At 41.2% G+C, this 24,160-nt stretch overlaps 1 protein-coding gene across 39 annotated transcripts in view; it reads left to right on the top strand.

Moving 5' to 3' along the window:
- The window catches only part of ptprda (protein tyrosine phosphatase receptor type Da), a 408,815-nt gene that overhangs the window by 335,201 nt on the left and 49,454 nt on the right, over positions 1-24,160 (top strand). For 13 of the 39 annotated variants that reach the window (XM_084924268.1, XM_084924283.1, XM_084924276.1 and 10 more), the window contains 5 exons: positions 384-532; positions 2,582-2,723; positions 21,392-21,580; positions 22,751-22,759; positions 23,508-23,525. In XM_084924268.1, the coding sequence (XP_084780394.1) occupies positions 384-532; positions 2,582-2,723; positions 21,392-21,580; positions 22,751-22,759; positions 23,508-23,525 (507 nt within the window). The remainder of the gene's footprint in view (positions 1-383; positions 533-2,581; positions 2,724-21,391; positions 21,581-22,750; positions 22,760-23,507; positions 23,526-24,160) is intronic. The other 26 variants (XM_084924271.1, XM_084924285.1, XM_084924278.1 and 23 more) reach the window with 5 other exon arrangements.

Here is a 24,160-nt window from a genome sequence, read left to right on the forward strand (position 1 = left end):
AGCCTAATTTCTTTCTTTTCTCCCTTCCATCGCAACAAAATCCACCCTAAGTCTCAAGTCAGTCAACCTTCAATGGAGATTTCACAAAATCCTTCCAGGGTCAGGAGAATGTTTTATACATTCTGCTCCCAACACCTCTGTCCTTTTACTCCTGATCTCAGCAGCTGATCTGTTTGCACTTGCACAATAAAGTCTCTATAAGCTCTTGTCTTGACTTCCAAAGTCAATCTCCTTAAAAGCCACATGCCAAAATCCTCGACTTTTTTTTTCCTCTAGCGTGTGTGTGTGTGGCTTGATAAGAGATTAATTGCTCATTCTCTGCGATGCTCAGCATGCTCACATTTAAAAACAATCTTTTCTTGTTTCTCTGCTTCTCTTTTCAGCACCACCAAAGTTTTTAAGAACCCCCAATGACCAAACAGGCGTGCAAGGAGGTGTAGCATCCTTCATCTGCCAAGCTACAGGCGATCCACGGCCGAAGATCGTGTGGAACAAGAAGGGGAAGAAAGTCAGCAACCAGAGATTTGAGGTATTAGGTCTATTGTTCTGATGTAAAATGCTCGACAAAAATGGGAATGCTTCAGCACTGCTTTTGGCTCCGCTCGCACATAATCCATTCCGCCAAGCCTCCCTCGCTTGCTTTTGCCCTGACTTGCCACCACGCATTAGCAGGCTCTAATAATCACGCTGGCCAGGCTTTTAAACATGCATGAGGTTTAATGAGCAACTACACAAAAGATCTGGGGACAAATTTGTAATTGAATAAAAGACAAGGAAAGATTGGATAGAAGAGAAAAAACACACACGAAAAAACCCAACACAACTTGTGGTGTGACCCAGATACCTCCATTAGCATCGCGCCACATTTGCCAGCTACAGGCAAAGTGAAAGGGGGGGAAGTAGCGCTTTCACTTTGGAAAAATCCTTCTGCTTTGTGGCATCTTTATCTAAATGCATGTCGTGCCCTCCTTATTTTGGCTGAAGCTTTGATTTCTGGTCAGCTTTAATCTGCACTTGGGCTCAATACCCATGAGAAACAACACATCATCGCAGAACACTGATAAGATTTCTATTAATTTCTGTGTCAGTTCTCGGGACTATCATAGTGTCACTTTTTTTTCCCTCCTTCTCTGCCCTAGATGCCATATTTGCTTGCTACTGCACAGCAAGATGGCTTAAGGGAGCTTGGAGACCTCTTCCCACCTCTTTTTTGCATCTCATGTCCACAGAAATCTAATCTTATCAGAGTTCATCGCGTTTGCATCGCACGTTGCGCTGAATGCTAACACGCTAGTTTTCATTCCTCCACCGCCTCACAGGACTTGCTGGCAGCTGCCATTCTGCACCGATTCAATCATGCACTGCCGCTTCATCTTCTAACAAAAACCCATTTCCCTTTTAGAAGTCTCACAACTTCCTTTTTTAATTTGCGCTTTGGCTTTGACTAAGAAAAGAGGCTGTTTCTGCACATCGCCCGCTTTAGCTTGGCCAATGAAATGTTTAAAATGTATTGTTAACTAACATATGCTCAGATATACTGTGAACTTTAAAAATGTCCGTAGGCCTGTGCGCTTGTGTGTGTGTGCGTGAGTGAGTGTGTGAGCGTTTGCGTGTGTGCAACAGAGCTCTCGGGCCTATTCTTTTTTTTTATTGAAATCTACCTCTATGCTTAAAAGAGATTGAGTTATGACACACAGATCTTTCTAAAATCAGTGAGTATACAACGTGTAGCATGCAAAACGAAACAAAAAAAACCAAACCCATAGCTGAATAAGCTACCAAAAAACCCACACCTGTTTGTCAGCATTTTATGTGTCGTTCGTCCAAAGCAGTCGATCCTGTCTTTTTGTACCACTACCTCACCTCATGGTACAACTGTCCGTAACCGTTTATCAAGCCACCTTTAACTGTTTGTGCTTGTTTCTGTCCCATTGACACGATCCAGTGTGATGCATTTCCTTCAAAGGATTTAAAAGTTAACTTTAAGAGTGGGACACGTTCAGGTTTCAATTCTCTGCCACCTAAAGTCCAGGCAAACATTTGTCTGACCAAGATAAAAAAAAATAAAAAATAAAATAAAAAAATTCCCCATTCTTAAAGTTAGTCAGCCTCATTGGTTATTTTATAAAGTCTTGCACAGCGCTTAAGTAGATATCCAGCAATTTACAGCTGAACACATAACAAATGGACTCAAACGTGCCTAACCACAAAGAGTATGCTAGTTTTTGTTTAAATCAAATATAACTAGCACCTACGAATTAGCCACAAGAAAAATAATCCTGCATAAATTCTAAAGATACTCTTTCTATATGTACATAACAACAACGTGCAACATTCATCAGAACATAAATCACTAGGGTTGAGTGTAAGGTAGGCAGCAGCTTTCCTGTCATAGACAGCACATTGTGTCAGTCACCATCAGTGTTGTTAGCTAAATGTCCTCGACAGTGTTGTTTCTGTTTCTTTCTTTCTTGTTTTTCTTTTGTTTGGTTGTTTTTTCTCTTTTTTTTCTGCAGAAGGTCCCTCACCCATTGTGAACAAAAAAATCTCCTTTAACATATCCTGTCTCTCGCACCTGCAGGTGATTGAGTTCGACGATGGCTCTGGTTCAGTGCTGAGAATTCAGCCGTTGCGCACGCCCCGAGACGAAGCCATATACGAATGCGTCGCCTCCAACAGTGTTGGAGAGACGAGCGCTACCACCAGACTCACTGTTTTACGTGGTAGGTCCCTCTCAACAGCCCGACAAGCAAAGAAAAAGCCACCACCAACCCTCCCTACTACACACACACACACACATACACACACTACTAATGCACCCTTTTCTTCCAACTAACCCAGGTAAGCTTGAATTTATCTGTTTGATGTCTTTCCTGCCCTCTTTTTTTTTTTTTTTTTTTTTTTCCTTTATTTTCACCGTCACTCTGCACAGTCAAGCCCACTTTCAGACTTCGGTTACACTCACGTTGTGCATTCTAACTTGATAAGATTTAGTCCATTAGCCATTTAGCCAACTAAGTTTCCGTTTCTAAGTGACTTAAGTCATTTGCATACAGATTTCTGACACAATAATTAAGATGCCAGTTAAATTATGCAAATAGCCATCTATTCCTAGCCTGCAGTGGTTTAATGGAAAAGCTCAGCAATAATTTTCAAATCAGTCATTTTTCATCTCCTGCACTTCAGCTTTGATATTCATTTGACCGTGCAGAAAACAAAGCGGCGCGTTCTCACGCGATTAACCGCTGTATATTGTTCCGAGCGGCGTTGCGGCAGCAGGTTGGCTCAATGTCAGCGCCTTCCAGCGGACCAGTGGTTGTTAACACGCCGCGCACAGCCCTCTACACGAACGTGCATAGCAACCCGGGCAGGAAAGGTCAGCCACTTTGTTTACTTTCAGCGAGCGTGCGGGGAAAAGTCGGATGACAAATATCAAGTTGCGATGACAGTGCCTCTTTTATACGGAGCAGTGAACAAAATTTTATCTTGATTACACTTAACATCCCATTCAGAGGCAAATATGTGGTGGCCCTGAGCTCAAAAGGCTGCGTAATATCTCTCTAAAACATGACTTGTTTGACTGTGAATGGAGAAAATGGCTTTAGAAGGAAAAAAAAGAAAAAGCCTTGGGCTGCTTGAATGAGGTGCGCTCCATTATGTGCCACAATTACACAACATGGCAAATGAGTTCCTATTGAGAGGGGTGCTTCCATCCTATAGAAAAAAAGCTGGCACTGCGAGTCTCTGAAGCACCCCCCTACACACACACACACACACACACACACACACACACACACACGCACACCCAGCCCTTCCTCCCTCCACTCGCTTCTTATCTCACCAGTGAGCCAACAAAAGGCCCTTTGCACTGTCTCCAGAGGCCGATTGAAAGAGAAAGGTGGCACGTTCAAATGCAGCTTTCTCCTGTTTACTCTGGAGCACAAAGTGTGTGTGTGTGACGCGTGTGCACGTGTGCATGCTTTCACTCACATGCAATATTGTGCATTTCCCCTTCCCTTTCACTCTCGCTCTGCCTCTATCTCTGTATTTTCCCTTCACACACACACACACACACACACACACACACACACACACACACAAATAGATAGCTGAGGGATGGGTAGAAGCTGCTCTTCCCGGCTCCGCGGCCTAGCATTAGCATGTTTATTACCATTTCCATTTTGCTCTTCTGCTCGCTCTCCTTTCCCATCAATGTATTGAAGGTGAGTAGAGGCCTATCACGGCTGAAAAAAAAAAAAATAGAAAAATGGGGCCGAGCTTTTTCCTCCTCCACTTTGGTGCAAATATAAAGTTGTGCTCTTTCACGTTGCTTCCTGTAGATACGTGAAATATTGACTCTGTGAGGATTTAGCTGATAATCTGGAATTTTAAAAAATATAAAAAAATATGTTGATTTCGCTTCAGTATACGCCCGCTGCTGTGGAATAACAGGAGTTTGATATACAGTGAGTTTGAGGATTGAGCACAGGTCATGAAACTAATAATAAATGAATACATTAATAATAAGTATGAGCAGTAGCACCAGTTGGACACATAACAGTCACAGCTTCATGTACTTGTGATAAATGTAATAAGACATTTTCGTTTATTGGTAGTGCAGATTATAAGTACACACAGCGTACCACACACACGTGTTCACGTTGCAAACGCTACTCAAAGACAAGCTGACTTGTGTTCGGCGCAAGGTGGAAATGTGCCGACACGCCGTATTGTAAAAGCGTAGTACTATATGAAGAGCTTGCGAGCGCACAGCGTTACCTCAAGAGTGTGCTATAAATGATTTAGAAGCCCAAAAAGCTTCCTACCTCCAAAAGTGCTCCGTACAGTACGGCACTGCTAGTTTCATTCCACACGACATAAACTTCAGCAGATTTTTTTCGAACGCTCGTCTGTCACCAAGATGAAAAATTGATTTCACTGGAGAAATACCGAAGTTACACACAAGTGTGTGATGCAGGCCTGGAGAGATAAATAAGCAAATAAAGATAAGTGCTACTGCACCAGGCCTAATACATATAAAGTGACTGTTCGTTTAGTTCATTTAGGCTCCAATGGTCTGTGGAAACGACTGCAAAGCATCTGTTGTGGGAAGCTCGCCACAGGGGGCGATGCCTAATTCCATGAAGGAACAGCACATTCTTGTAATTGCCGTGTTATGAGAAGAGGGGACTTGAGGTGACAAATACCAGGGGATATTAGTATTCCAATGGGCCTCCAACTTGATGGGAAGCGCCATTAGTAATGAACTTCCAAGCTTTAGAGAAGCGATTTGCATGAAAGGCGAACTCGGAAACGTAATGATGTTCCAAGTCAAATCCGCCAGGCCCCGGCATGAGGTGCGGCTTTACTTATTGCACTTTCTTTTTCTTTTCTTTTTTTTAGGGGGGGGTTCTGTGTTTCGATTAACTGTGAGATGACCCGACTCATACGTGATTCATGTCTTTGAATTAGGGTCGTCTCGATTTGCTCGGTAATTGAGAACGACACGAAGAGATTGAAAAATGAAGAAGCAGCACATTTTGGGTGTCATGGCCGGCATACGATTTCGGTAAAAGCGATGTTTAATCTTCTCCATGAGCGTGGACATGCTCACGGCGAGGCGTCTACAACGAGTATATACCCTTAGACGGTTAACTGAAAGTAAACATGAAAAACACCTGAAAATGTAGACAAAACATCGCACGGTGTCTAGACGCTTTGCTAGCGGCACTTCCTGCAGAATGATGTGTACATTTGAGTGCTGCAGTTCATGATTCAGGCGTGATTAAGGATTTATATTTCATCCTCATACTCCCATTATGCTGTCAACAACCATTTCCTGTGCCCCGCACACAAGCAGGCAAACTTATGCAGCTGTGCACAACTTGACAGTGGGAGCGGAAAATGGGAAGCCGCTCTCCTGTGACGGAAAAATAGAATGCATCATTTCCATTTGTATGGAATGGTGCAGGGCTGTGTAGCTGAGACGGATCTTTCCACATGCAATGAAAGCGCCGCTACATGATCAGTGATTATTCATAGACAATGTATACTCCGGGCTCTTTGTCGTTGTTATGGGGGGGGAAAAAGAAACAGTCTCCACTCTTAATAAAAGACGCCAATACCTGCCTAATTGATATTCCAGGCTTTATACGCCGACATCCACAGCACGTGGGTCGACAGAAACAAGCAAAAATGAGCAAATTTGGAGTCATAATAAGGATTAAAATGTACCTTAACACCTCCGCCTAAATGCCATTTTTCATTTGTATGCTCTTGCATCGCTTCTAACAAGTGCAGAGTGCAAGATGAACAAAAACTGGTCTGCATGCTCAAATTGCTCGGGAAGATAAATGCTGTGTCAGCTGTCTCGCCAGAGTAAGCGTAGCAGTCGGTAGAAAGCAAGTGACCATTGTAAAATTACCGTGTTTGTGATCAGTGGCTTGCAAAAAGAAAAAAACAGGAGAGGAGGGGGAGCAGTAGCAGCTACCATGCAATTCTCTGGTTTACTGGCGGGAGCTCTATAGAAGGCGAGACCTGAGCTGCTGCATGGAAACACTCAATTTTGTTAGGAAAGTACACTTTTCCTCCAAGGAAATGGTGCTGGGATGACACGCTGACTCGTTGTAAGAGTTTTTAAGTATGAAACTTATCCGAACACTTTTTCTGTTTTGTTTTTTTTTTTGCACAGTCAAAGCAGATTCATCCTTGTACAATACTTAGATTGTTAAACTCCTTTTCTTCGCAGTCTCTGGCTTTTCAGAGGCCACCAACATTTCATGCGGTTGCTAACTAGTCATTATATCTGCAGCATATTTTTTTTCCTCACAAACAGCTTTTCCCAGCAATGCTGGAAGCGTCACAGAGAGTCGATTATCATCATTAGATGTTTCATAAAATAGCCACATTGCTGGGGATTTGGCCTTGATGCTACTTCTCAACTTTGCTCCATCATACGTCACAAAAATGGAGCACGTAATGACAAGTTATTCGTTATTGTAATTAAAAAGATGGAGTTGACTGTCCTCGACGAAATTGATCTTCACGGGAAAGTAAAAGAGAAGGAGAAGAAGAAAAAAAAGATCATCCCTCAAACCCCTCTATAACGTACTGCGTGGTTAATCACGAGAGCCGATCATTATCTGTATTGTATGCAGGATGATTTAAAACAAAAAGTGCTGCTTGCAAGATGGATGTTGGGACTTTTGCAGCCACGTAGCATGTGAGAAAACATCTGCTGGTGCCTTAGACGCTCTCTGACTGCACTCAGACCGTGATAGATAACTCTGCACGTGTTTCGGCTTTGTATTTATTTTAATAAAACGAAACTCGGCCACACAGATTAATAATTATTGATTCAGACAAATGAGGAATGCACGTTTTGTGTTTGCTTCCTGGCCGTAGATGCCGCTGTCCTCCACAGAGGCCTCGCAGCACCACCGGCCCGTAATAGGGTCACGATTGATTTTACTGTGCGAACAGTTTCCTCATTCAGTATCAGAGTACAGAGTGCACCATTTTTGTGCTGAATTTAATGCTGACTTGAGAATGGCCTCTGTGTCACAGCTGCAAACCTAAAAAATGTAAATCAAACTGGAATTTGCAGAAAAAGCTTCACATTGAAGATAAAACCCTGCATAGTTCTACTATCTACTTTTTCTACATTACATAGTCTGTAAATAACTCATTGTTTAGACCATTATTATATTATTATGGCCACTATTATAAAATATATATTTTACATGCGCTCCTGTTGTTCTGTTGTCTCCTTTTTAATGATGTAACTCCAGAATGTTATTAAAAGAAATATGTATGCACTTCTTAGATTTGATACTTTTTATGACACTTTTTGTGTGTCAGCATTTGTCTGTTATTCAAACTTACATAAGTTTTACTCAACATGTGAGGTCAGAATAAATGCAACTTCTCTATGCTTGCATGATAACGACAAAGGTCTTGTAATATGTTTATATGTTTTTCAGTTTTATGAGTAAAGAATTGATCCATCCAACACTTTTTACCCCTCAGCTGTAAAAGGTTGGTGGGGTATTGTTGTCACCCTGCCGGGGGCACAGGTTAGGCATCTACGTTTGTGAATGTAATAACTCGAGAACGAGGCATCGTAGGAGCTTCAATTTGATACCATAGATGCATCTGCTAAAATTCTCAGATGAGTCTGAATCTCAGTGATCTCGACCTAAAAGTCAGAGGTCACATTGTCTGAAAATCTCGATAACTTGAGAACAAGTTGACCTAGGATTTGGAAATTGATGCCACAGGTGTGTCTACCAGGAGGCTGAGGGGTAGAACAAAACAAATAGTTTCTGTTTCTTGCAGCACGAAAAACTTCAGTAGTAATGTACAATAAGCCCTTTGTTATCCAGGCTTTTCAAAATAAATAAATGAATAAATGAATAATTAAAAAAAAATCCCTGCAGCAAAATGTTAGATACATCAGGCTCCAAAAATATCAAATAGACTTCTCAAACTTTATCAAATTGGTTTGATTTTGAATGCAATATAAATGAGAGGTATTGTAATGTAACCAGATCAAACAGCACTCAGTGCTGACCTTTAATACTCACTTCTTTTTCAGGAATCTACATCAATTAGATGTTCTAGTGCAGTCTCCTATTTCTTATTTTAGATCTAATGTATTGCAATAAGAGACTTATGGTCGATCTCCAGTTTTAAACCTAATATAATATAACCTAATGCAACTTATAACATGACCTAAGACAATGAGTTAAGGTAACAGTTTAAGTCTTTGTGCGTTTCAGGCACATCTACAAAGGACTGGGGCTGAAATTATGTCTTTGGCTGTGAGGCAAATGCTAAAAAAGCTTTTTAATCTAACCCTTTTCACGATGGGCTTCCTTTGAATCTTCCTCCTATTTGGTGTGAGACTTGTTTGGGCATCGTGAGAGCATAATAATGCAGATAAAAAGCATGTCTCACAAGCTGTAGTCTGAGATTTGGCAACCATGCTAAGACTCTTCAGTAGAAGTTCGTAAGGTTTAGCTTAAGCACAAACTAGCATCTGACACCCTGCTTAGAGGGCATTCTGTTGAGGATGTTTACCATCTTATATGAATCTGTTAACATGCTAACATTTCTTATATCATCTACATGTTTAGAGAAACATTTATGTCGACCATGAGATCAGATATTAATTCATACATTTTCACCGTCACTTCGCGAGCGCGATAAAATACAATCACTGTTTGTGCACATTACGTAATATCATTGACTGTGAGAAACCTCCGTTTTTCAGCTAATTAATTCTAGCATGACCTGTAGGCTAGCTTTTAAATGCAATATCTGTCATAATGAAACCCTAGGAAACACTTTATAGCTGTCTGCAGTAACTTAACTACACCTATCAGCATGCATTGCACAGTGGCTGCTGCTACTTGCTGGTACTTGTGCTGCACACTGGGAAAAACAAGAGAGTTCTCCACTACCTCAAACACACAAGTTACCCAAAGGCCGGCTTCCTGAAAGACAGGGTGCAGCTGGTATCGCTGCACTATATGGCAGAGCATAACATATATTTAATCAGGAATACTCCTTTGGCTAGACTAGGAGGGACACAAGGTCATAGAATGAGGAGTGTGTAAGTCTGAGCCAGGTAGTCGAGGGGTGCTAATGTTAGCAGCTTTGATCTTAGCTGCACTCAGAAGTAATTTTCTACTAGATTAATTGGTACTGCAGGGTCATCCTAAATGCATCTAATGATCTTGAGAAACTTCTCAAGCCATGTAAGGTTGCTTGCTAATTACAACCAAACAACTTTGGTGAAAAGTGATGCGTCAAGAATTAATTTTGTGCTACTGCACCCTCCCCGTACATGTGTTATATTAAGAATAAATGCAGTGGCTAATTCGAGGCAAAGGGGGATAAAACCTCATATTTTTGTCGTTGCCTGTTTCATCATCTTTGAGCGCACCTGTCAAATCTCAAAACTTAAAGCAATATAGCAATATCCGTGATAAAACGATGTCAGAACCCGCCTGCTGTGACACTCATCTCCCGCAGTCACTTTTGGAGGAGAATGCCTGTCTGCTAAATTTGAAAAGCCTGATACAACCCCATTTTCCATTAGGGCTCTTTGAGAGCCAAGAGGTCCTCTCTGCAGGATGTTAGCAAGCATGAATAATCTCTATACCCCCCTCTCCTGCTAGTAAGCTTTTAGAAATATAAATTATTGAAATGGCTGGTGCTAGGTTTTTCCTTTCTCGGGAGGAAGTGAACTTGTATAAAAGTCAACTTCCTCAGACATTTATACCACTCCTTTTATACGTCTCCCAGAGTGTTCGTCTGAGTCTACCGATACCACGGCATAACCCTTAAAGATAACCTAACCTTTGCTTCTCAATGTACAGTACACGAAGGTTAATGAAGCAACTCAGCGTCTCACGGTTTCGCCGTCTGTCTTTTTTTGCTGCCTGGTAGGAAACCTCACCTAGTCGCCGATGCTCTCCTGAGCCCCCGCCGACTCCGGCTTCTGGCTTTGGCCTTTATCAGCTGCCCCTGAACCGATAAGACGAATAAGGCAACGTTGTTTTATGATAAATGTTGATGCTTTATTAAACTTAAAGTTTCAAACATATAGTTATCCTAAGTGGGCGGCGAGAGGGTAAATATACAGTGACTAAGCCTGAGACATAAAAGCGGAACAGATGTCTGTGCTTCAAAGTGACAGGAGCGTTGGTGAGAATGGAGGCGTCTCTAAGGAGAAGGTAGCGTGCGGTTGTTTATATATTCCCTTCCACGTCCTCTTTATTTGTGAATGCTTAATGCACTCAGGAGGATCAAATGAGGGTTGATGGACTGTTAAGAAAAAGCTAAAAAATAAATAAATAAAGGGGAAAAAAAAGAAGAAGAGGCTTCCTAAGGTGCATCTCATGATGCTGAGAGGGACTAAATGACATCCATTTTGCCTTTGTGTTTGGCAAATAGCTGAAAGCGCTGTCAAATAGTTTGCTCCCTCCTCTGCTGATTACTAATAGTTGAAAAAAAAAAAAGTGGACGGAAGACATCCACAAGAATATTTCTTTTTTCTTTCTTCCTTTCCAACTAAATAAATGGGACACTGTTTTCTGGAGTAAATGGAATCATTGCTCAGGGTAACAACCTGCAAATGGAATATGCAAAGTAAAATCCTGAAGAGGGCGGGAGAAGGACATAAGCGAACGCGGAGGCGGGAGACGCAAAAAGACTGATCGAGAGAGTCCTCGACGTAAAGCAAATTTAAAGCCCGGGATGAACTGGATCGAGACTGATGGAGCCGGTAAACAGGGGCGAATGCAAAAGACGAAGAAAGACTTGATTGAAGGTAGAGCAGGTCTCAACCTCCCTCTCTACCTTGCCCCTAGGTGATCTTTACTCAGAACAGTACATCTGGCTGAGCTGACATGTAGTCTGTAAAGCAACAACGAAAAAAAGAAGTGGGGGGGCATCTGAGTGTAAATGGAGCTTTGTGCTTGGCTTCCTGCCTGTCTTGCTGCTTGCCCAGCCAGGCCTGTAGAGAAAGGCCCCCTCTCCGCCCTTCCTGCTTCATCTCTCCTTTTCATCTCGCTCTTTACCCATCCATTTTAGCGCTACCCCTAAGGGGCATCCGACACTAACACTCCCTCTCTGCTTTCATTCTCTTCCTCCCACTCCCTTCGCTTATGTTGTAAATGGAGGAATATCACAGCTAATCCGTCATGTTTATGAATGACATTGGACCTACGGAGAGTTGGGTCGCCTTGCCAGAAGTGGCGTACATCTCTGTTGCATGCCCTCTGCTTGGCTGATCCAATCTGCCCCAGCAGCAGTGGCCATAAAAAAAACACAAAGTCTATGGGGGGAGGCAGGCTTGGAGCGACATTTGGTTGGGTCACTTTAAAGCTTTTTTTAAAAAAGAAATCATTTTTCCACCCAATATTTTCTATCGAACTGTAAAAACCAAAGCTGCTCTCTCTGTGGACCTCACGACGTGTCAGTGTAAACCTTCCAGCTGTGTTTTAAGGGCGTTGTGGACAAATTAATAACAAGAATACTCTAATTTGATTGCTCAACGTAAGTTATTCTTAGAGGCTCAAGGCTGCGATGGTTTGGGCATGTGCAGAGGAGGACAGGAAGTTGGAGACGGAGCTGCCAGGCAGGAGGGAAAGAGAAAGACCACAGAGAAAATGTAGTGAAGGAGGACGTGAAAAGGGTTGATGTGACAGAGGAAGAGATGGAGATAGAGGCAGATGAGCTGCTGTGGCGACCCCTAAAGGGAGAGGCTGAAAGCTGAAACCTGGGTATTGTTTTTGTCGGGATACAAGAAAATTGCAAATGGAAAATATGTGTAATTTGGCTTTTGTATCATGTGATCTCACCTTCTTGCTGTTGATGAGGAGCAGCCAGTCCATAGAAAGCTGACTAAAAGGCAAGACTTAAAGCGAGATGAGCTAAAACAAGTGACCTCAGGTAACAGCTCCGAGGCTAAAGATTAACTAAGATTATTCTGAACAGTGAATCATGCAAGCCTAATCTAGCTGGAGCTGGAAATGAGCATAATGAAATCCTTTAATGAAAGAAAAATGTTGACTTAAAAGTTTTAAAACTATTTCTCCAAAGTCACTCTGAATGAGGAAATTGTTCACGTGTGAAGGCTTTCTCGTGGGGGTGGGGGGAGGGGGTTGCCTGTGATTAATAGATTGACTCTACAATGCTTTCCTCATAATTTCAGGCATTAGGTGAGGATTTTTAATGACAAATAAGCAGCATTCAATTAATTACACAATCTCAAAGGGGATTTATGGAAGAAACAATCAGTGCGGGGCAAAAGGGGGAGAAGAAGCTATTTTTCACCGAGACAGACTGCCGTGAACCTCGGGTTAAGAGAGCTTTCTGCGCCTTCACCTTCCTCCTCCCATATTTCGTTCCAACATTCATCATCGCAGGAGTTTTAAAGAACACACAGGATAGTATTTCACAACCAATTCCCTTTTTTCACTGCTTTAGGCCACAGCGGGGAAATAAAAGTTTTAGTGGATAGTCGATGGTCCCTCGTTGTCCGCCCTGGGGTTTTAGCAGTTTTCTCAAAGAGACTGTATTTGTTCAGCAAATTACTGAACTACCTTTTAGAGGCACCAAGCTGGAGAGACTTAATGCCACTTTGTGTCAGAGTGGGAATGTTCCTCCTAAAACTCTATTACAGCAAATTGAAATTAGCGGTTTGAGCCAACTGTGGCACATCCGCGGTAATATTCATTAGCGCGCTCGGTACCTGTTGAATCAACTAATAAACTAGACTGAAGCATATTTTCCGGAGCCAAGCCAGGATTCCAAGGAGCTGTTTTTACCGCACAAAATGAAACATAAAGGAACAACTGCAGAAACATGTTTTGTTTTTGTTAAATTGACATTCCTCGTGTGGTTTTCTTCACCTCACATCAGATGATTCGTTAATGCCGAACACGAGGCTCTGGCACATACAGCGCGCATGCAGGTATACGTCCAAAACGAGAGGCACCACTCTCTGATCTTGAATGTTAAACGCGCAAATGTATCTTCATTTGAGATAAATGAGTCATGGGCTTTCATGGAAAACACGAACCCTCGGGCTCTTTGCTGGATACAAAAGGATTAGATCTGACATGCATGTCCTGCACGGACGCATTTGCAAACCTGAAGTAGAAAGCAGCAACCCCTTGCCACTTAAGATTTTCCCATACGGCTGATCTAAGGCTTTTGGACGTACAGAAGTACGACCCCAGACTCTCATGTTTGAAAAGTCTCTTCCAGTCTAGACAATCATAAAGCTACGTGCTACGTTTTAAAACAATTTGAAGGTTGACTCAGAGTTCAGTAGCCTGAATCCTTTAAAGAGCAACACAGGAAGGAGAATTTCAGAATTATCCCCCTTCGACACAGCAGCATGTGCTCTATTAGATGCTAGTGCTGAGCATTTTGTTTTCCATTATTGGATTACTTAAGCAATATCTGCCCAATGCAGGTGCCAGGAGGCTTATTTGGAAAATCAGGCTCAAAGGAAGCTCTAGAGTGAAAAAAAACCTAATCTTATTTAGCCTGGACAACATATGTGCCAAGCAGCACTGGGATGTATCAACGAGATAAATACTGGCTCTGAATTCTCTGAGGGCATTCGGGGTGAATTTAGACGTCTCGATTCGTAGTTTCTTAAGAATTGCGACGAAGTGCGCATGTATGTTTATACTCTGCGTGCTTTTCAGACTTGTTGCTTTAATAGCTGGACCTGCCACTTATGAATGTTACTTTATGCTCCCAGTGTCAGGGGTCATCGCTTTCACTTGCATCTCAACTATTGCAAGTATTCTACCCAAGGCAGTGCCAGCCCATTTATATGCTGAAAGCAATCCTAAGGCATTAGTGGAGTATTTATTTATTGTTTAACTCTGCAAAGCCTCAAAAATGTAAAAAATTGCCTGAAAATTCATTCAGTATTCATATATGCGCTTTAATTCATATCATCTTTGCTACATCCAGCATTTTTGTGCAATTTATTGCTGACAGTTTAGCTTAAAAACATGCTTAAAAACATCAGGCTGATGTAGAAGTCTCACAAACTCTCAAATATGATTCAGTTGGCGTTATAGGGTTAAATATTGTTTCATGCCACGTGCTAGCATGGTATCCTAAAGCAGAAAAAAGATTTTAAGGAATATTTAAGAGGTTCTAAAGTAGGAAAACACCATCAAATGTCCTAGTTCAGTGATCAAAAATTAATTTGGGGACACGTTTCACCTCTGCCCAAAGTTAATGGGCAGAATGATGGATGGTGTGTTGAGCTAAGCAACTATGTCCAAGTTCAAGATTGAGGTTGTTCAACCAAGCTGCAGGTAGCTGATAAAGCAAAGGGTGGGCTCAGATTCAGAACCTGTCACTCATTAGGAGCTGGATTGTAAAGTGCATCTTTTTTTTTTAACCACAGTATAAAGTGTACCTTGTAAATAGAGCAAGGAAATCAACTGCGATGTGGGTGAAAGTGGTGAAACATTAGAGCGGAGGGGGGGGGGAGAGAGAAGAATGGAACAGATGCCGTCATAGAATTGGCACAAAATGAAATTGCTGCCTTCTTTTGTTAATCAAGAGCTCTTACGTTTGGTTGAGTAATTTTGTTTGTGTGAAAACAAAAGCATAATTAACAGTTCCCTCTCCGTGCCAAAGGGAGAAAAAAATGAATATGTCAGTGGAACAGGAGCCGAACAGAACATTTTATTGACGGGGATTTAGGTCGTCTCTCGCAGCGTTTTTAGAGAAGCGTGAACAAATCATACTGGTCACCGTTACAAAAACCTTGTTTTATTTTGCTTTCTTTAAACATCAAGAGCGTTAGCACAAATCATGTTTAGGCAAAAAGTTAACCAAAATTTTAAAAAGATCCATAAACATATGAACAATCTCAAGCCTGCAGCGCTGGAGCAAGTCTGCCTCTTAATAATTATAGTTATTTGCTATTCATCCTTTTTTCATTTTACATACTTTATTTAAATTTCTCTGTCCTTTCTCCTAAACTGTGTACACAGAGTTCTTTTAGAAAACCGAGTCGAGGCAGGCTAATGTATTAGCAAAGTCGATTCCAAACAATGTTCTCGTATTGAGTAAAATCCCTGTATGATTAATATGATTAGCACTCTAACCCTCCTAAATTCTCTGATCTTCTTTCTCACTTGTTTTGGATTTTGGAGCATTGAAACAGCTTTTTAATCAGTATCCCTCAACTTCAAATTATATGCTATGGTGTGGTGGGAAAAATGGTTTGGGCTCAGACTGCTGAGAAAAATAAGCACTACTGTCACACTCAACATGGTTGATGTTTTGCGGCTTCTTTTCTTTTCTGCTAGTCTCATCTTGGGAGGGGTTGCGAGGATCAGATGGATTTCCTGAATTGGGCAAAAATCATCTTTAGGACGACGACAAGAAGTGGTGTAAATAGTTAAAGACGTCCACCTGAGCCGAATTCCTGCACGTTCATAATTGACAATCTTTTGCGAAGACGGGATACCAAAACACAGACTCCCGTGCTGCTGCCACAGCAAGTGACCTGTGACAGCCTCTTTGAGGAGATTGTATCCACTCAAATATGTCCAACAAATATACCTTATTATGTCCTCGGGGGATTTTCCCCGAAGAATAACCTCAACCACGAGGGTGAAAAGTCTTGTTCCGCTTGGGGAGAAAAGGGGTCGGACCAAATCCAATCCTTGTGCAGCAACCACAGAACTAAAGCCAGAATGTGACTGGAAAGGTTTATGTTTTTATGGCTTTACTTGGAAAGTCCAGTGCAACAAAGGCTTATTTTCTTCTCGGATTCCTTCGTCGGGTATTTTTGGAGCCAGCTGTGATTTGCCAAATGTGATTTCAGTGTCACAAAAGAGCATCCATAACTCACGATATGGGGAATGTGTTGTTTTTTTTTTTAAATTTACACTTCATTTCACAACCAATGTGTGCTACTTCTTGGTTATTTTTAGAACAGTGTGTAGCTTCTTGACATCTCTAGTCCAGTGTGTGACTATCAAGATTTAGTACACATAAATTGTCAAACTTACTTTGCTTAAAGCGGCGAAGCTGTTAACTTAACTAAATGCAATGCCAGGCAACACTGGCACACTGCAGCGTTGCTTTGTTAAAAAACCTGTGCTGTGTGCACAGCTTGACATTCACCGGATAAATGAAAGTGATAGCGAAGACACGGTTGAACGTCTGCTGATCCTGTGTAGGTGCTGATCAGGAGAAACAAACAGGCTTTTCATTTTGATGTCTGAACCCAGTGTCACACAGCTGTCAACAGGTAAGTGCATGCCAAATTTAGGCAGCGTTTCTGGCCTTATGTGCAGGTCCCCATGCCTCACAAATGAATTCGTGTCCATAGATCTAACCACGTTAGTTTTCTAAGACACTGTAAACGTCGCCTTGTACAGCTACCTCGGTGTTGCATCAACTAAAGTACACTTGTGAGGAACTGGTTGGCTAAACGGCGCCTCTGTCAGTTCAGACTACACCAAGTCTATTTAATTAAATCCTGAAAAAAAGGGTTTTTGTCAGTCTGGTCACTAAATCTTTTAAGTTACAAGTGAAAAATGACAAAAAAAATTGAATTTATTGCTGTACTGAAGCAACACTTTAGAAACTTTAATGGCCCCTGTTGTCATACAAGGAAAATGTGATTTCAGTTATGCTCGTATTCTGTATGAGTGATCAATAGATATAATCTGCTAATGGGGTGAGTTTATGTCCAATGGCCTTATGTCTTCTGCAGAAATCTGCTCACTGAGGTACTTTTTGAGCCAATGTCCTTTTTATACTCATCCAATACTTGGCAACACACACTCATATGGCCTGATAGCCTGGCAGTGGCTAATGTGTGCAAATTGTCATTGGGAGTCTTTTTATATCAAGCACCAGTGCTCAGCACTTCTTTAGAAGGTGACTTCAGCATTTCTCTCCCTTCCATCTCATTTAGTGTGTAGATCCATTGTTGAATATACAGTATGGGTCTGTAAAGCAGGAAGTGCCCTTGTCTTAGGGTGTCCTTGAGATTGCAGTCCGGAGCCAGGTAGAATAAGCGAGCGAGAAAAATTATGTAAAAACCATTCCGCTTTTTACCTGTTAATTTCACCCTTCAGGTTTGACTTTCATTTATTGCACAGAGCGGCTTAGCACTGTTTTCATGGCACCTAGGACATAATGTATTCACCCCAGCCTACACATTCAACAACAAATGCAAGCGCCCCAAACTTTTCCAGTTTCCCCCCCTGACAGGATGCACTTGAGACCTTTTAAGTGGCACTGAAACAGCTCCTTACTGACAATCTCTGCAAGTCGAAAAAACTGCAAACCACTTGGTCTCTGCTTGACTAATTATTTCAGTCTTTACCTCTAATGCCTTGTCAATAAACCACGTTCTTCAAAAATGTGCAACATGTGCGATTAAAGAGCAATTAATGTGATTTAATTTTGCTCTCTTAGCCTTATAAGGAGAACGCTGCAGCAGCTCTGTTGACATGAGTTGTTAATCACAGCGGCAGCCTCCAATTGTGTTCAATTTCCCCTTCCTTTATTTATTATCACAATGGTAATTCACTTCACTATGAAATAAATGAGGGTAGAGCTAAGAGTTACAAGCGGCTTGAGAATATGAATGTAGTTGCATTTGTTGTATCTAAAGTTTGGGATCTGTGCGAGGAAAGTTTTCAGATAGCTCACTGTCGATGTCGTGACTTTGTGACCATTCTTGATGAGCGCGGGTTCACGAGGCAGCTGTAAATTACATTTCTGGCCAAAGTGGGAACACATGCACGAGGCCAGAACTATTTGTAACAAATCATTAATTTTGTCTGGACGCATACCGGCTGACTGCACTAAAAATATGGTTTAGCGAAATGTAACACTCATTTAGATAATATGGGTTTGGCAAAAGTGCACGTTGTTCACTTGACCCCACATTTTTTTTCCCCCTCACACAATTCTTCTGTGTGATACTGTAGTTAATCAGTAGGCTGAATCAGGCGTACGGCTGTGATTCCTCATGATTTTGCAGAGTACACCACTTACAGTTTAAAATGAAATGTCCCCTGCCCCTCTTTTGCAGTCCTTAAAGCTGCAGCACGAGAACAGTCTTAACAACTTACAGGATAGCTAAATTATGATCTCTTGAGCACTTTGTTTTAGAATACATTGCAATCTCGTGAGCGTTGCATTTTAATTCGCATGGATTGTCACATCTAATTACTATATTCAACACGCATCCCTGCTCATAGGCTTGCCTCTGGCTATTGTGTTTGATCAGGTATACTTTGGACTCACTGTAGAATCAACTAATTGTCTGTTCGACCTTGAACAGGCTGGAGGGAGCCTGGACAGGAGCTACCATGTACAATTAATTCATTTCCCCTCCCTCCGTGTCTTTCTTCATTTGAATGAGCAGTGCACTTTCTCACATTAAACTGCTCTTTCATTCCTTGATAGTTGTTAACCTAGAGCTTTTATTGGAGCTAAGTGATTGGGACCAAATTTGGCACAGACTTCAAGTACTGCACCTTTTTTGCAAAATCAATAGTTAAACATATGTGACCGTTCTTTACATTTTTATGTTGATGTTTTACCAAACTCACACAGAATTACCAGTTTATATTTATGGGAATGACAACTGAGATTTGTATCGCCTGTTTGCATCTTCTAAACACTTCAGACTGAGTCAGTGTTTAATTTGTAGACCTGTTTTTTCTAAGGTGATATATCCTGATGGAAAATGTTAATAGTTCTTGAAGACTATTAAATGAACATTAAAAAAACAATAGACTGAACATCAATCATTTAGCCACCCTCCGTGGGTTATGAATCATGGCAAAAACAAGTTCCCAAGGGAAAAAGAATAATATTTGAATAATTTCTAAGTACTTTATCCAAAAATCAGCCCTGTTCTTTTTCTTGTATACTTTTCTAGTATTTACAATGTTAATTAAATAAGGCCACTGTGTGACGGAGGCGATTTGATTAAGTGCTTGCTGTTTTTACGAGCATCTGTACTGTGCCAACAACAAGCAGACACAATGCCAGATAACTGCAAAAGTTTAACAAGAGTAAAGCCAGAGCATCTTTCATTACCTTAATGGAAGCTGGAAATGATAAAGATAACGTATGCTCTCGGCAGCCACAAAATTAAAACTACTGACAGGTAAAGTGAATAACCCTACGATGTAGCTTTCTGCTGGGAATCCTCGTTTCCTGGCATTTAACTGCATGGTATGACACACAGCTTAACTATATACCAATTTCAGCATCACTCCCTGATGGCAGAGGCCTCCTGACAGCAGAACAAGGTGCTCAAGGTTTTGACCCAGCCTCCAAACGCCCCAGATCCCAATCCACACAAGCTTCGATGGGATATGCCAGAAAAGCCCAATTAACCCCCCACCTCCACCCAGAGAACCCAAAGGATTTGGAGTCATTGTTCCAGTTCCAGAAACCAGATGCCACCCATGTCTGTACCCTGACAAGATGTCCTGTATATCTAAAAGCACATATTGGCAAAGAAAACAACTTCTTTTAAAAGGAGTGAGTGCACTCCATAGGCTTGGAAATGATCAAAACGCTTTAAAAAACCTATAGTTGTCCATTTTCAAAGATGCAGCAATCTTTACCTTACACATCAGTTCAGTCGGGGACGCAGAGTTGCATTGGAAAACTTTTGCAGCACAGTCTGAAATCACTCATTTGCAATACTGTGTGTTTCTGAGAAGATTTATCCATGGCGGTGGCTTCTCATGCCAGATACCCAAAAGCATTGTTGGAAGGCAGCCATAATTGTCGTTTGGCTGTGCTGCAGACTATAGCATCTCAAAGCTGTTTCTAGTCTGATGTTGCCTCATGAAAATTTAATGAAGAAATAGTTTCCAAAAAGGTGCCGTTTACGAAAGCAACAGAAGACACTAGTTAGCGATATCGCAGCAGGGAAAGCAAAACTTAAAGATGTACATAAACCTCATTGACAGTAAGCAGGTCTTGTTTCGCAGGTTAAGACTTAGCCAACGTTGAAGAGTGGCAGATATTTTGCATATGGGGGATCTTGCGGTGTAGACAGTGTTTGAGTCTGCAGACTCTCAGAGATCATCACTTGCTTCAAAGTGAAAATACTTCCTGTTGGGAGCTGTGAGCTTCAGACAAAACTGCTCTGGGCTTTGATTTTCTCTGTTTTGCTCAAAGAACATGGTTGGGGCAAAAGTGCAGCGTGAGTTATTTTCTTTCACTTCTCAAACGGCAGCAAGATGTTGCTCGCCCTTGTTCAATCAGAAAGTTGAGACGTGCGTGGGAACGAGACAGCTTTTACAACACGGCAAAGCCACCTGCCATCACCAAAGGACATCGAAGCTCTGCTGCACGTGTAGCCACTGAAGCCCCATCCTTTCCCCCAGGAAAAGAAAGAGTGGCATTTATATGCTGTGGATGGATGACATTATTATCGCTCTCATATCTATTACTCTCAGGAGTCATTTAACTTAGCTTAAATTAGCTTAGCATGAAGACTCAAAACATATAATTGATTCCTATTTTGAATTTACCCCAAGCTACCTAAGCTACCTATTATAAAATTCTTTCCTTTTTCTTCATTTATTTCCTTAAGCCAAGGTTTATTTACAGTAGCTGCCTGTTAACATTTTACGCTAAGCTAACTAGCTGCTAGCTTTAGCTTATTGTATCGTATTTGTCATTCAAAAATGCTGCTATATATATACAAGCTATTTCTTTAAATGCTAAATATTTTTTTCTTCTTTTATTTTCCAATTATCTCTTCCCCCTCCCTAGCACAAGGTTTGATGCTATGCTCAGTTCTGATATATGCCACAATGTCTGTATAACCTATTTGCAGAGGACCAGCTGCCCCCTGGTTTCCCCACCATAGACATGGGCCCACAGTTGAAAGTTGTGGAGCGAACACGCACTGCCACCATGCTCTGTGCTGCCAGCGGCAACCCAGACCCAGATATCTCTTGGTTCAAAGACTTCCTCCCTGTCAACACCAGCAACAACAATGGGCGCATTAAACAGCTCAGATCAGGTAGGTTTCCTCTGCTGAAAATCTAATTACCGGACAGGGAAGTCTTCTTTCTTGTTTTCTTCTATCTGATCTGCTCCCCCTATTGTATCCTCTGTTCTTTCATCCACTTCTTCCTCCCATAATTTAACTTCTCATTTGGCTTTTAATTTTGTAGGTAATGGCATTGTTTCTACTATTTCCTGTCCTCTACTTTCTGTACACCCTGGTGTGTTGTGTCCGTTTGTGTGTCTCCCTTTGTCTTCCAGTGTTGTCATGGGCTGTTGGGATTGTTCCCCCCTCCCTCTGTGTTTGCTGGCTTCTGCCCCAACTTCTGCCCTCATTGCTCACTGCTGTGACTTTTTTACAATGAATTCTTTTGCTGTTTTCTGTTGATTTCCTTTCCACTGCATTGGTGCAGAATTTTTTAGAACCATTTTCTTCATGTTCTTATGTCTTTTCTTTTAACAATTAATATTCAACATTCGGCTTCATTCAGAATCTGCAACGGAGTGCGCATACTTTTAAAACAGGAAAACACGCTCCCTCCCCCAAAAAATCAAATGAATGTACTTTTGTCTAAATTCTACTTTCCAAAAGGTATCTTAAACTAATTTGGGTAGATATTTGCTGTTTTTAAGGCCTTTTACTTTTAAGAAATACATTTAATTTTGGAGACTATTCAGCCACAGTAGTGCGTAAAACTTCGTAAAGCTTTTCCCTCTCCCCCCAGCCCCTTGATTCATTGACTTTAGCAGTCCTTGCTTTAATGTTTAGATGCCAGCTTTGCTTTTTTTGCCTGTGACACACCCCAATATACTCATTATATATATATATATATATATATTCAAGTTTGATTTTAATATTGCAATATAGAACTTATACATACATATAGCCTGTAACTTTATTTAGCAGCTAATAACAGCGCATTAACCTAACTACTTAAATTTTAAGTCTTGTGTGTTTGACCCCCTGTCTTCACAGATTTCACAGCTGTTCTTTGTTAAATCATCGTGTTAACCTTACCTCTTTGCCTACTTGTTTTCAACAGAACTGTGTAGCATTAATCCTTTTTGCTAACGTGCAACTCAGAGTTTATAAAGCATTAACAAAACCTTGTTAACTAAACTTACCTAAAGAATATAATCATATTCTTATGCTGTCTTTCTTCTCTCTATATTTTTAAATCTACAGAATCCTTTGGTAAGTGCTTAGCTCTAAAGCGCACATCACCTCCACTAATTTCCATGTTCCAACAACTATTAAAATGCATGGCATGCATTTTACTAACAGATAGTTTAGTCTCAGGGCTACTACTAGAGGCACATACACTCTCCCCTCACCCCACGGTGTCCTGTCACTACCAGCTGTAGCGTCACCCAATCTGGCGGTTATCCAAAGTTTAGCTTAGCATTGTCATATACTGACCTGGATAATGATCTGTCCTCACATGTTTGTAACTCACTTACTGACCCACCGCTTACTCACTTAATCTTTTAACACCAGCACATCTTAGGCATGGAAATTTAAAGAACCTTTAGAGAGGTGACCAGCTCTTCTTAGCTCAGGTCAAGCAAAGGGATCACACTTTTTTTTCTTTAAGTATCTCTGCTCTCAAGCTTACACACCACAAAGTCCTGAAAGTCTTTCCCTTCAGTAGATGGTCTTCAGAAGCCATTGCCACTTCCAAAATGGCACTTCCCCGTGGTACACCAATGTGTCTCTCTGACCAGTGATTTTTCTATGATGAATCCTGTCTTTCTTTGCCAGTAGAGTACAGAAAAAAAAAGTTCTTATTCTCTTTCTCTCTCCTTTCTCTTTTCCTGTAGTACCTTTATTTACGTACCCTGTTAAATCTAATTTGATTCTTCTTCCAAAGCCCCCAGCCTCTATCTACACGTACTAATGCTTCTTCTTTCTAATCTTATTTGCATTCATATTATCCACCCAGGTGGTACACCAATAAGAGGTAAGAGTGCTGAACTGACGTTCACAGAATGAAAATAATACAAATTCATTCTTGCTGTCAATCCATCCATTCACTTGAATCACCTCCATTTCTGTCCTGTTTACCAAGACCGAATCCCATTTCGTTCATATGGACCTTCCTTCTTATTTGTCCTGTTTCGTTGACTACGTTCGTATTTCATTTTTCTGTCTACGCTTTATTTACTCTTTGTGTTCTCGTTTTAAGAGCCCGTTTAGCTCAGTTGCGATATGCTTGCCCTGGCTCGAATAAGCATATCCAATGACAATTATTTTTTTGAACTCTATTTTTTTACGTTTCATTTTTGTTTTCTTTTTGGCCATAGCGAATCATGTGTCCCTCTTTTTGTCCAACTAAAACAACCAAGCATTTTTCCCCCTTAGCTGTTCTTGTTCAGCACTAAAAATATGCACAGATGCTGTGGAATCACGCAGGCGTGCTGACGACAACATTGCCTCTCCTCTGCTTTTTTCTCCCAAAGAATTCTTTCTATCTTTGCAAACTATTTTTTTTTCCATTTCTTCTATTTGCTTTCCTCTCCTGTACCTCTACAAAAAAGCCCAAACAACCACTTTTTTGATAAAGTTTCTACGGTGCTTTTTTTCTCTTTCACCTAT

Source organism: Perissodus microlepis, chromosome 3 (assembly GCF_051167445.1).
Source record: "Perissodus microlepis isolate ML-2025 ecotype Zambia chromosome 3, ASM5116744v1, whole genome shotgun sequence".
In the NCBI taxonomy this organism is placed as follows: domain Eukaryota; kingdom Metazoa; phylum Chordata; class Actinopteri; order Cichliformes; family Cichlidae; genus Perissodus; species Perissodus microlepis.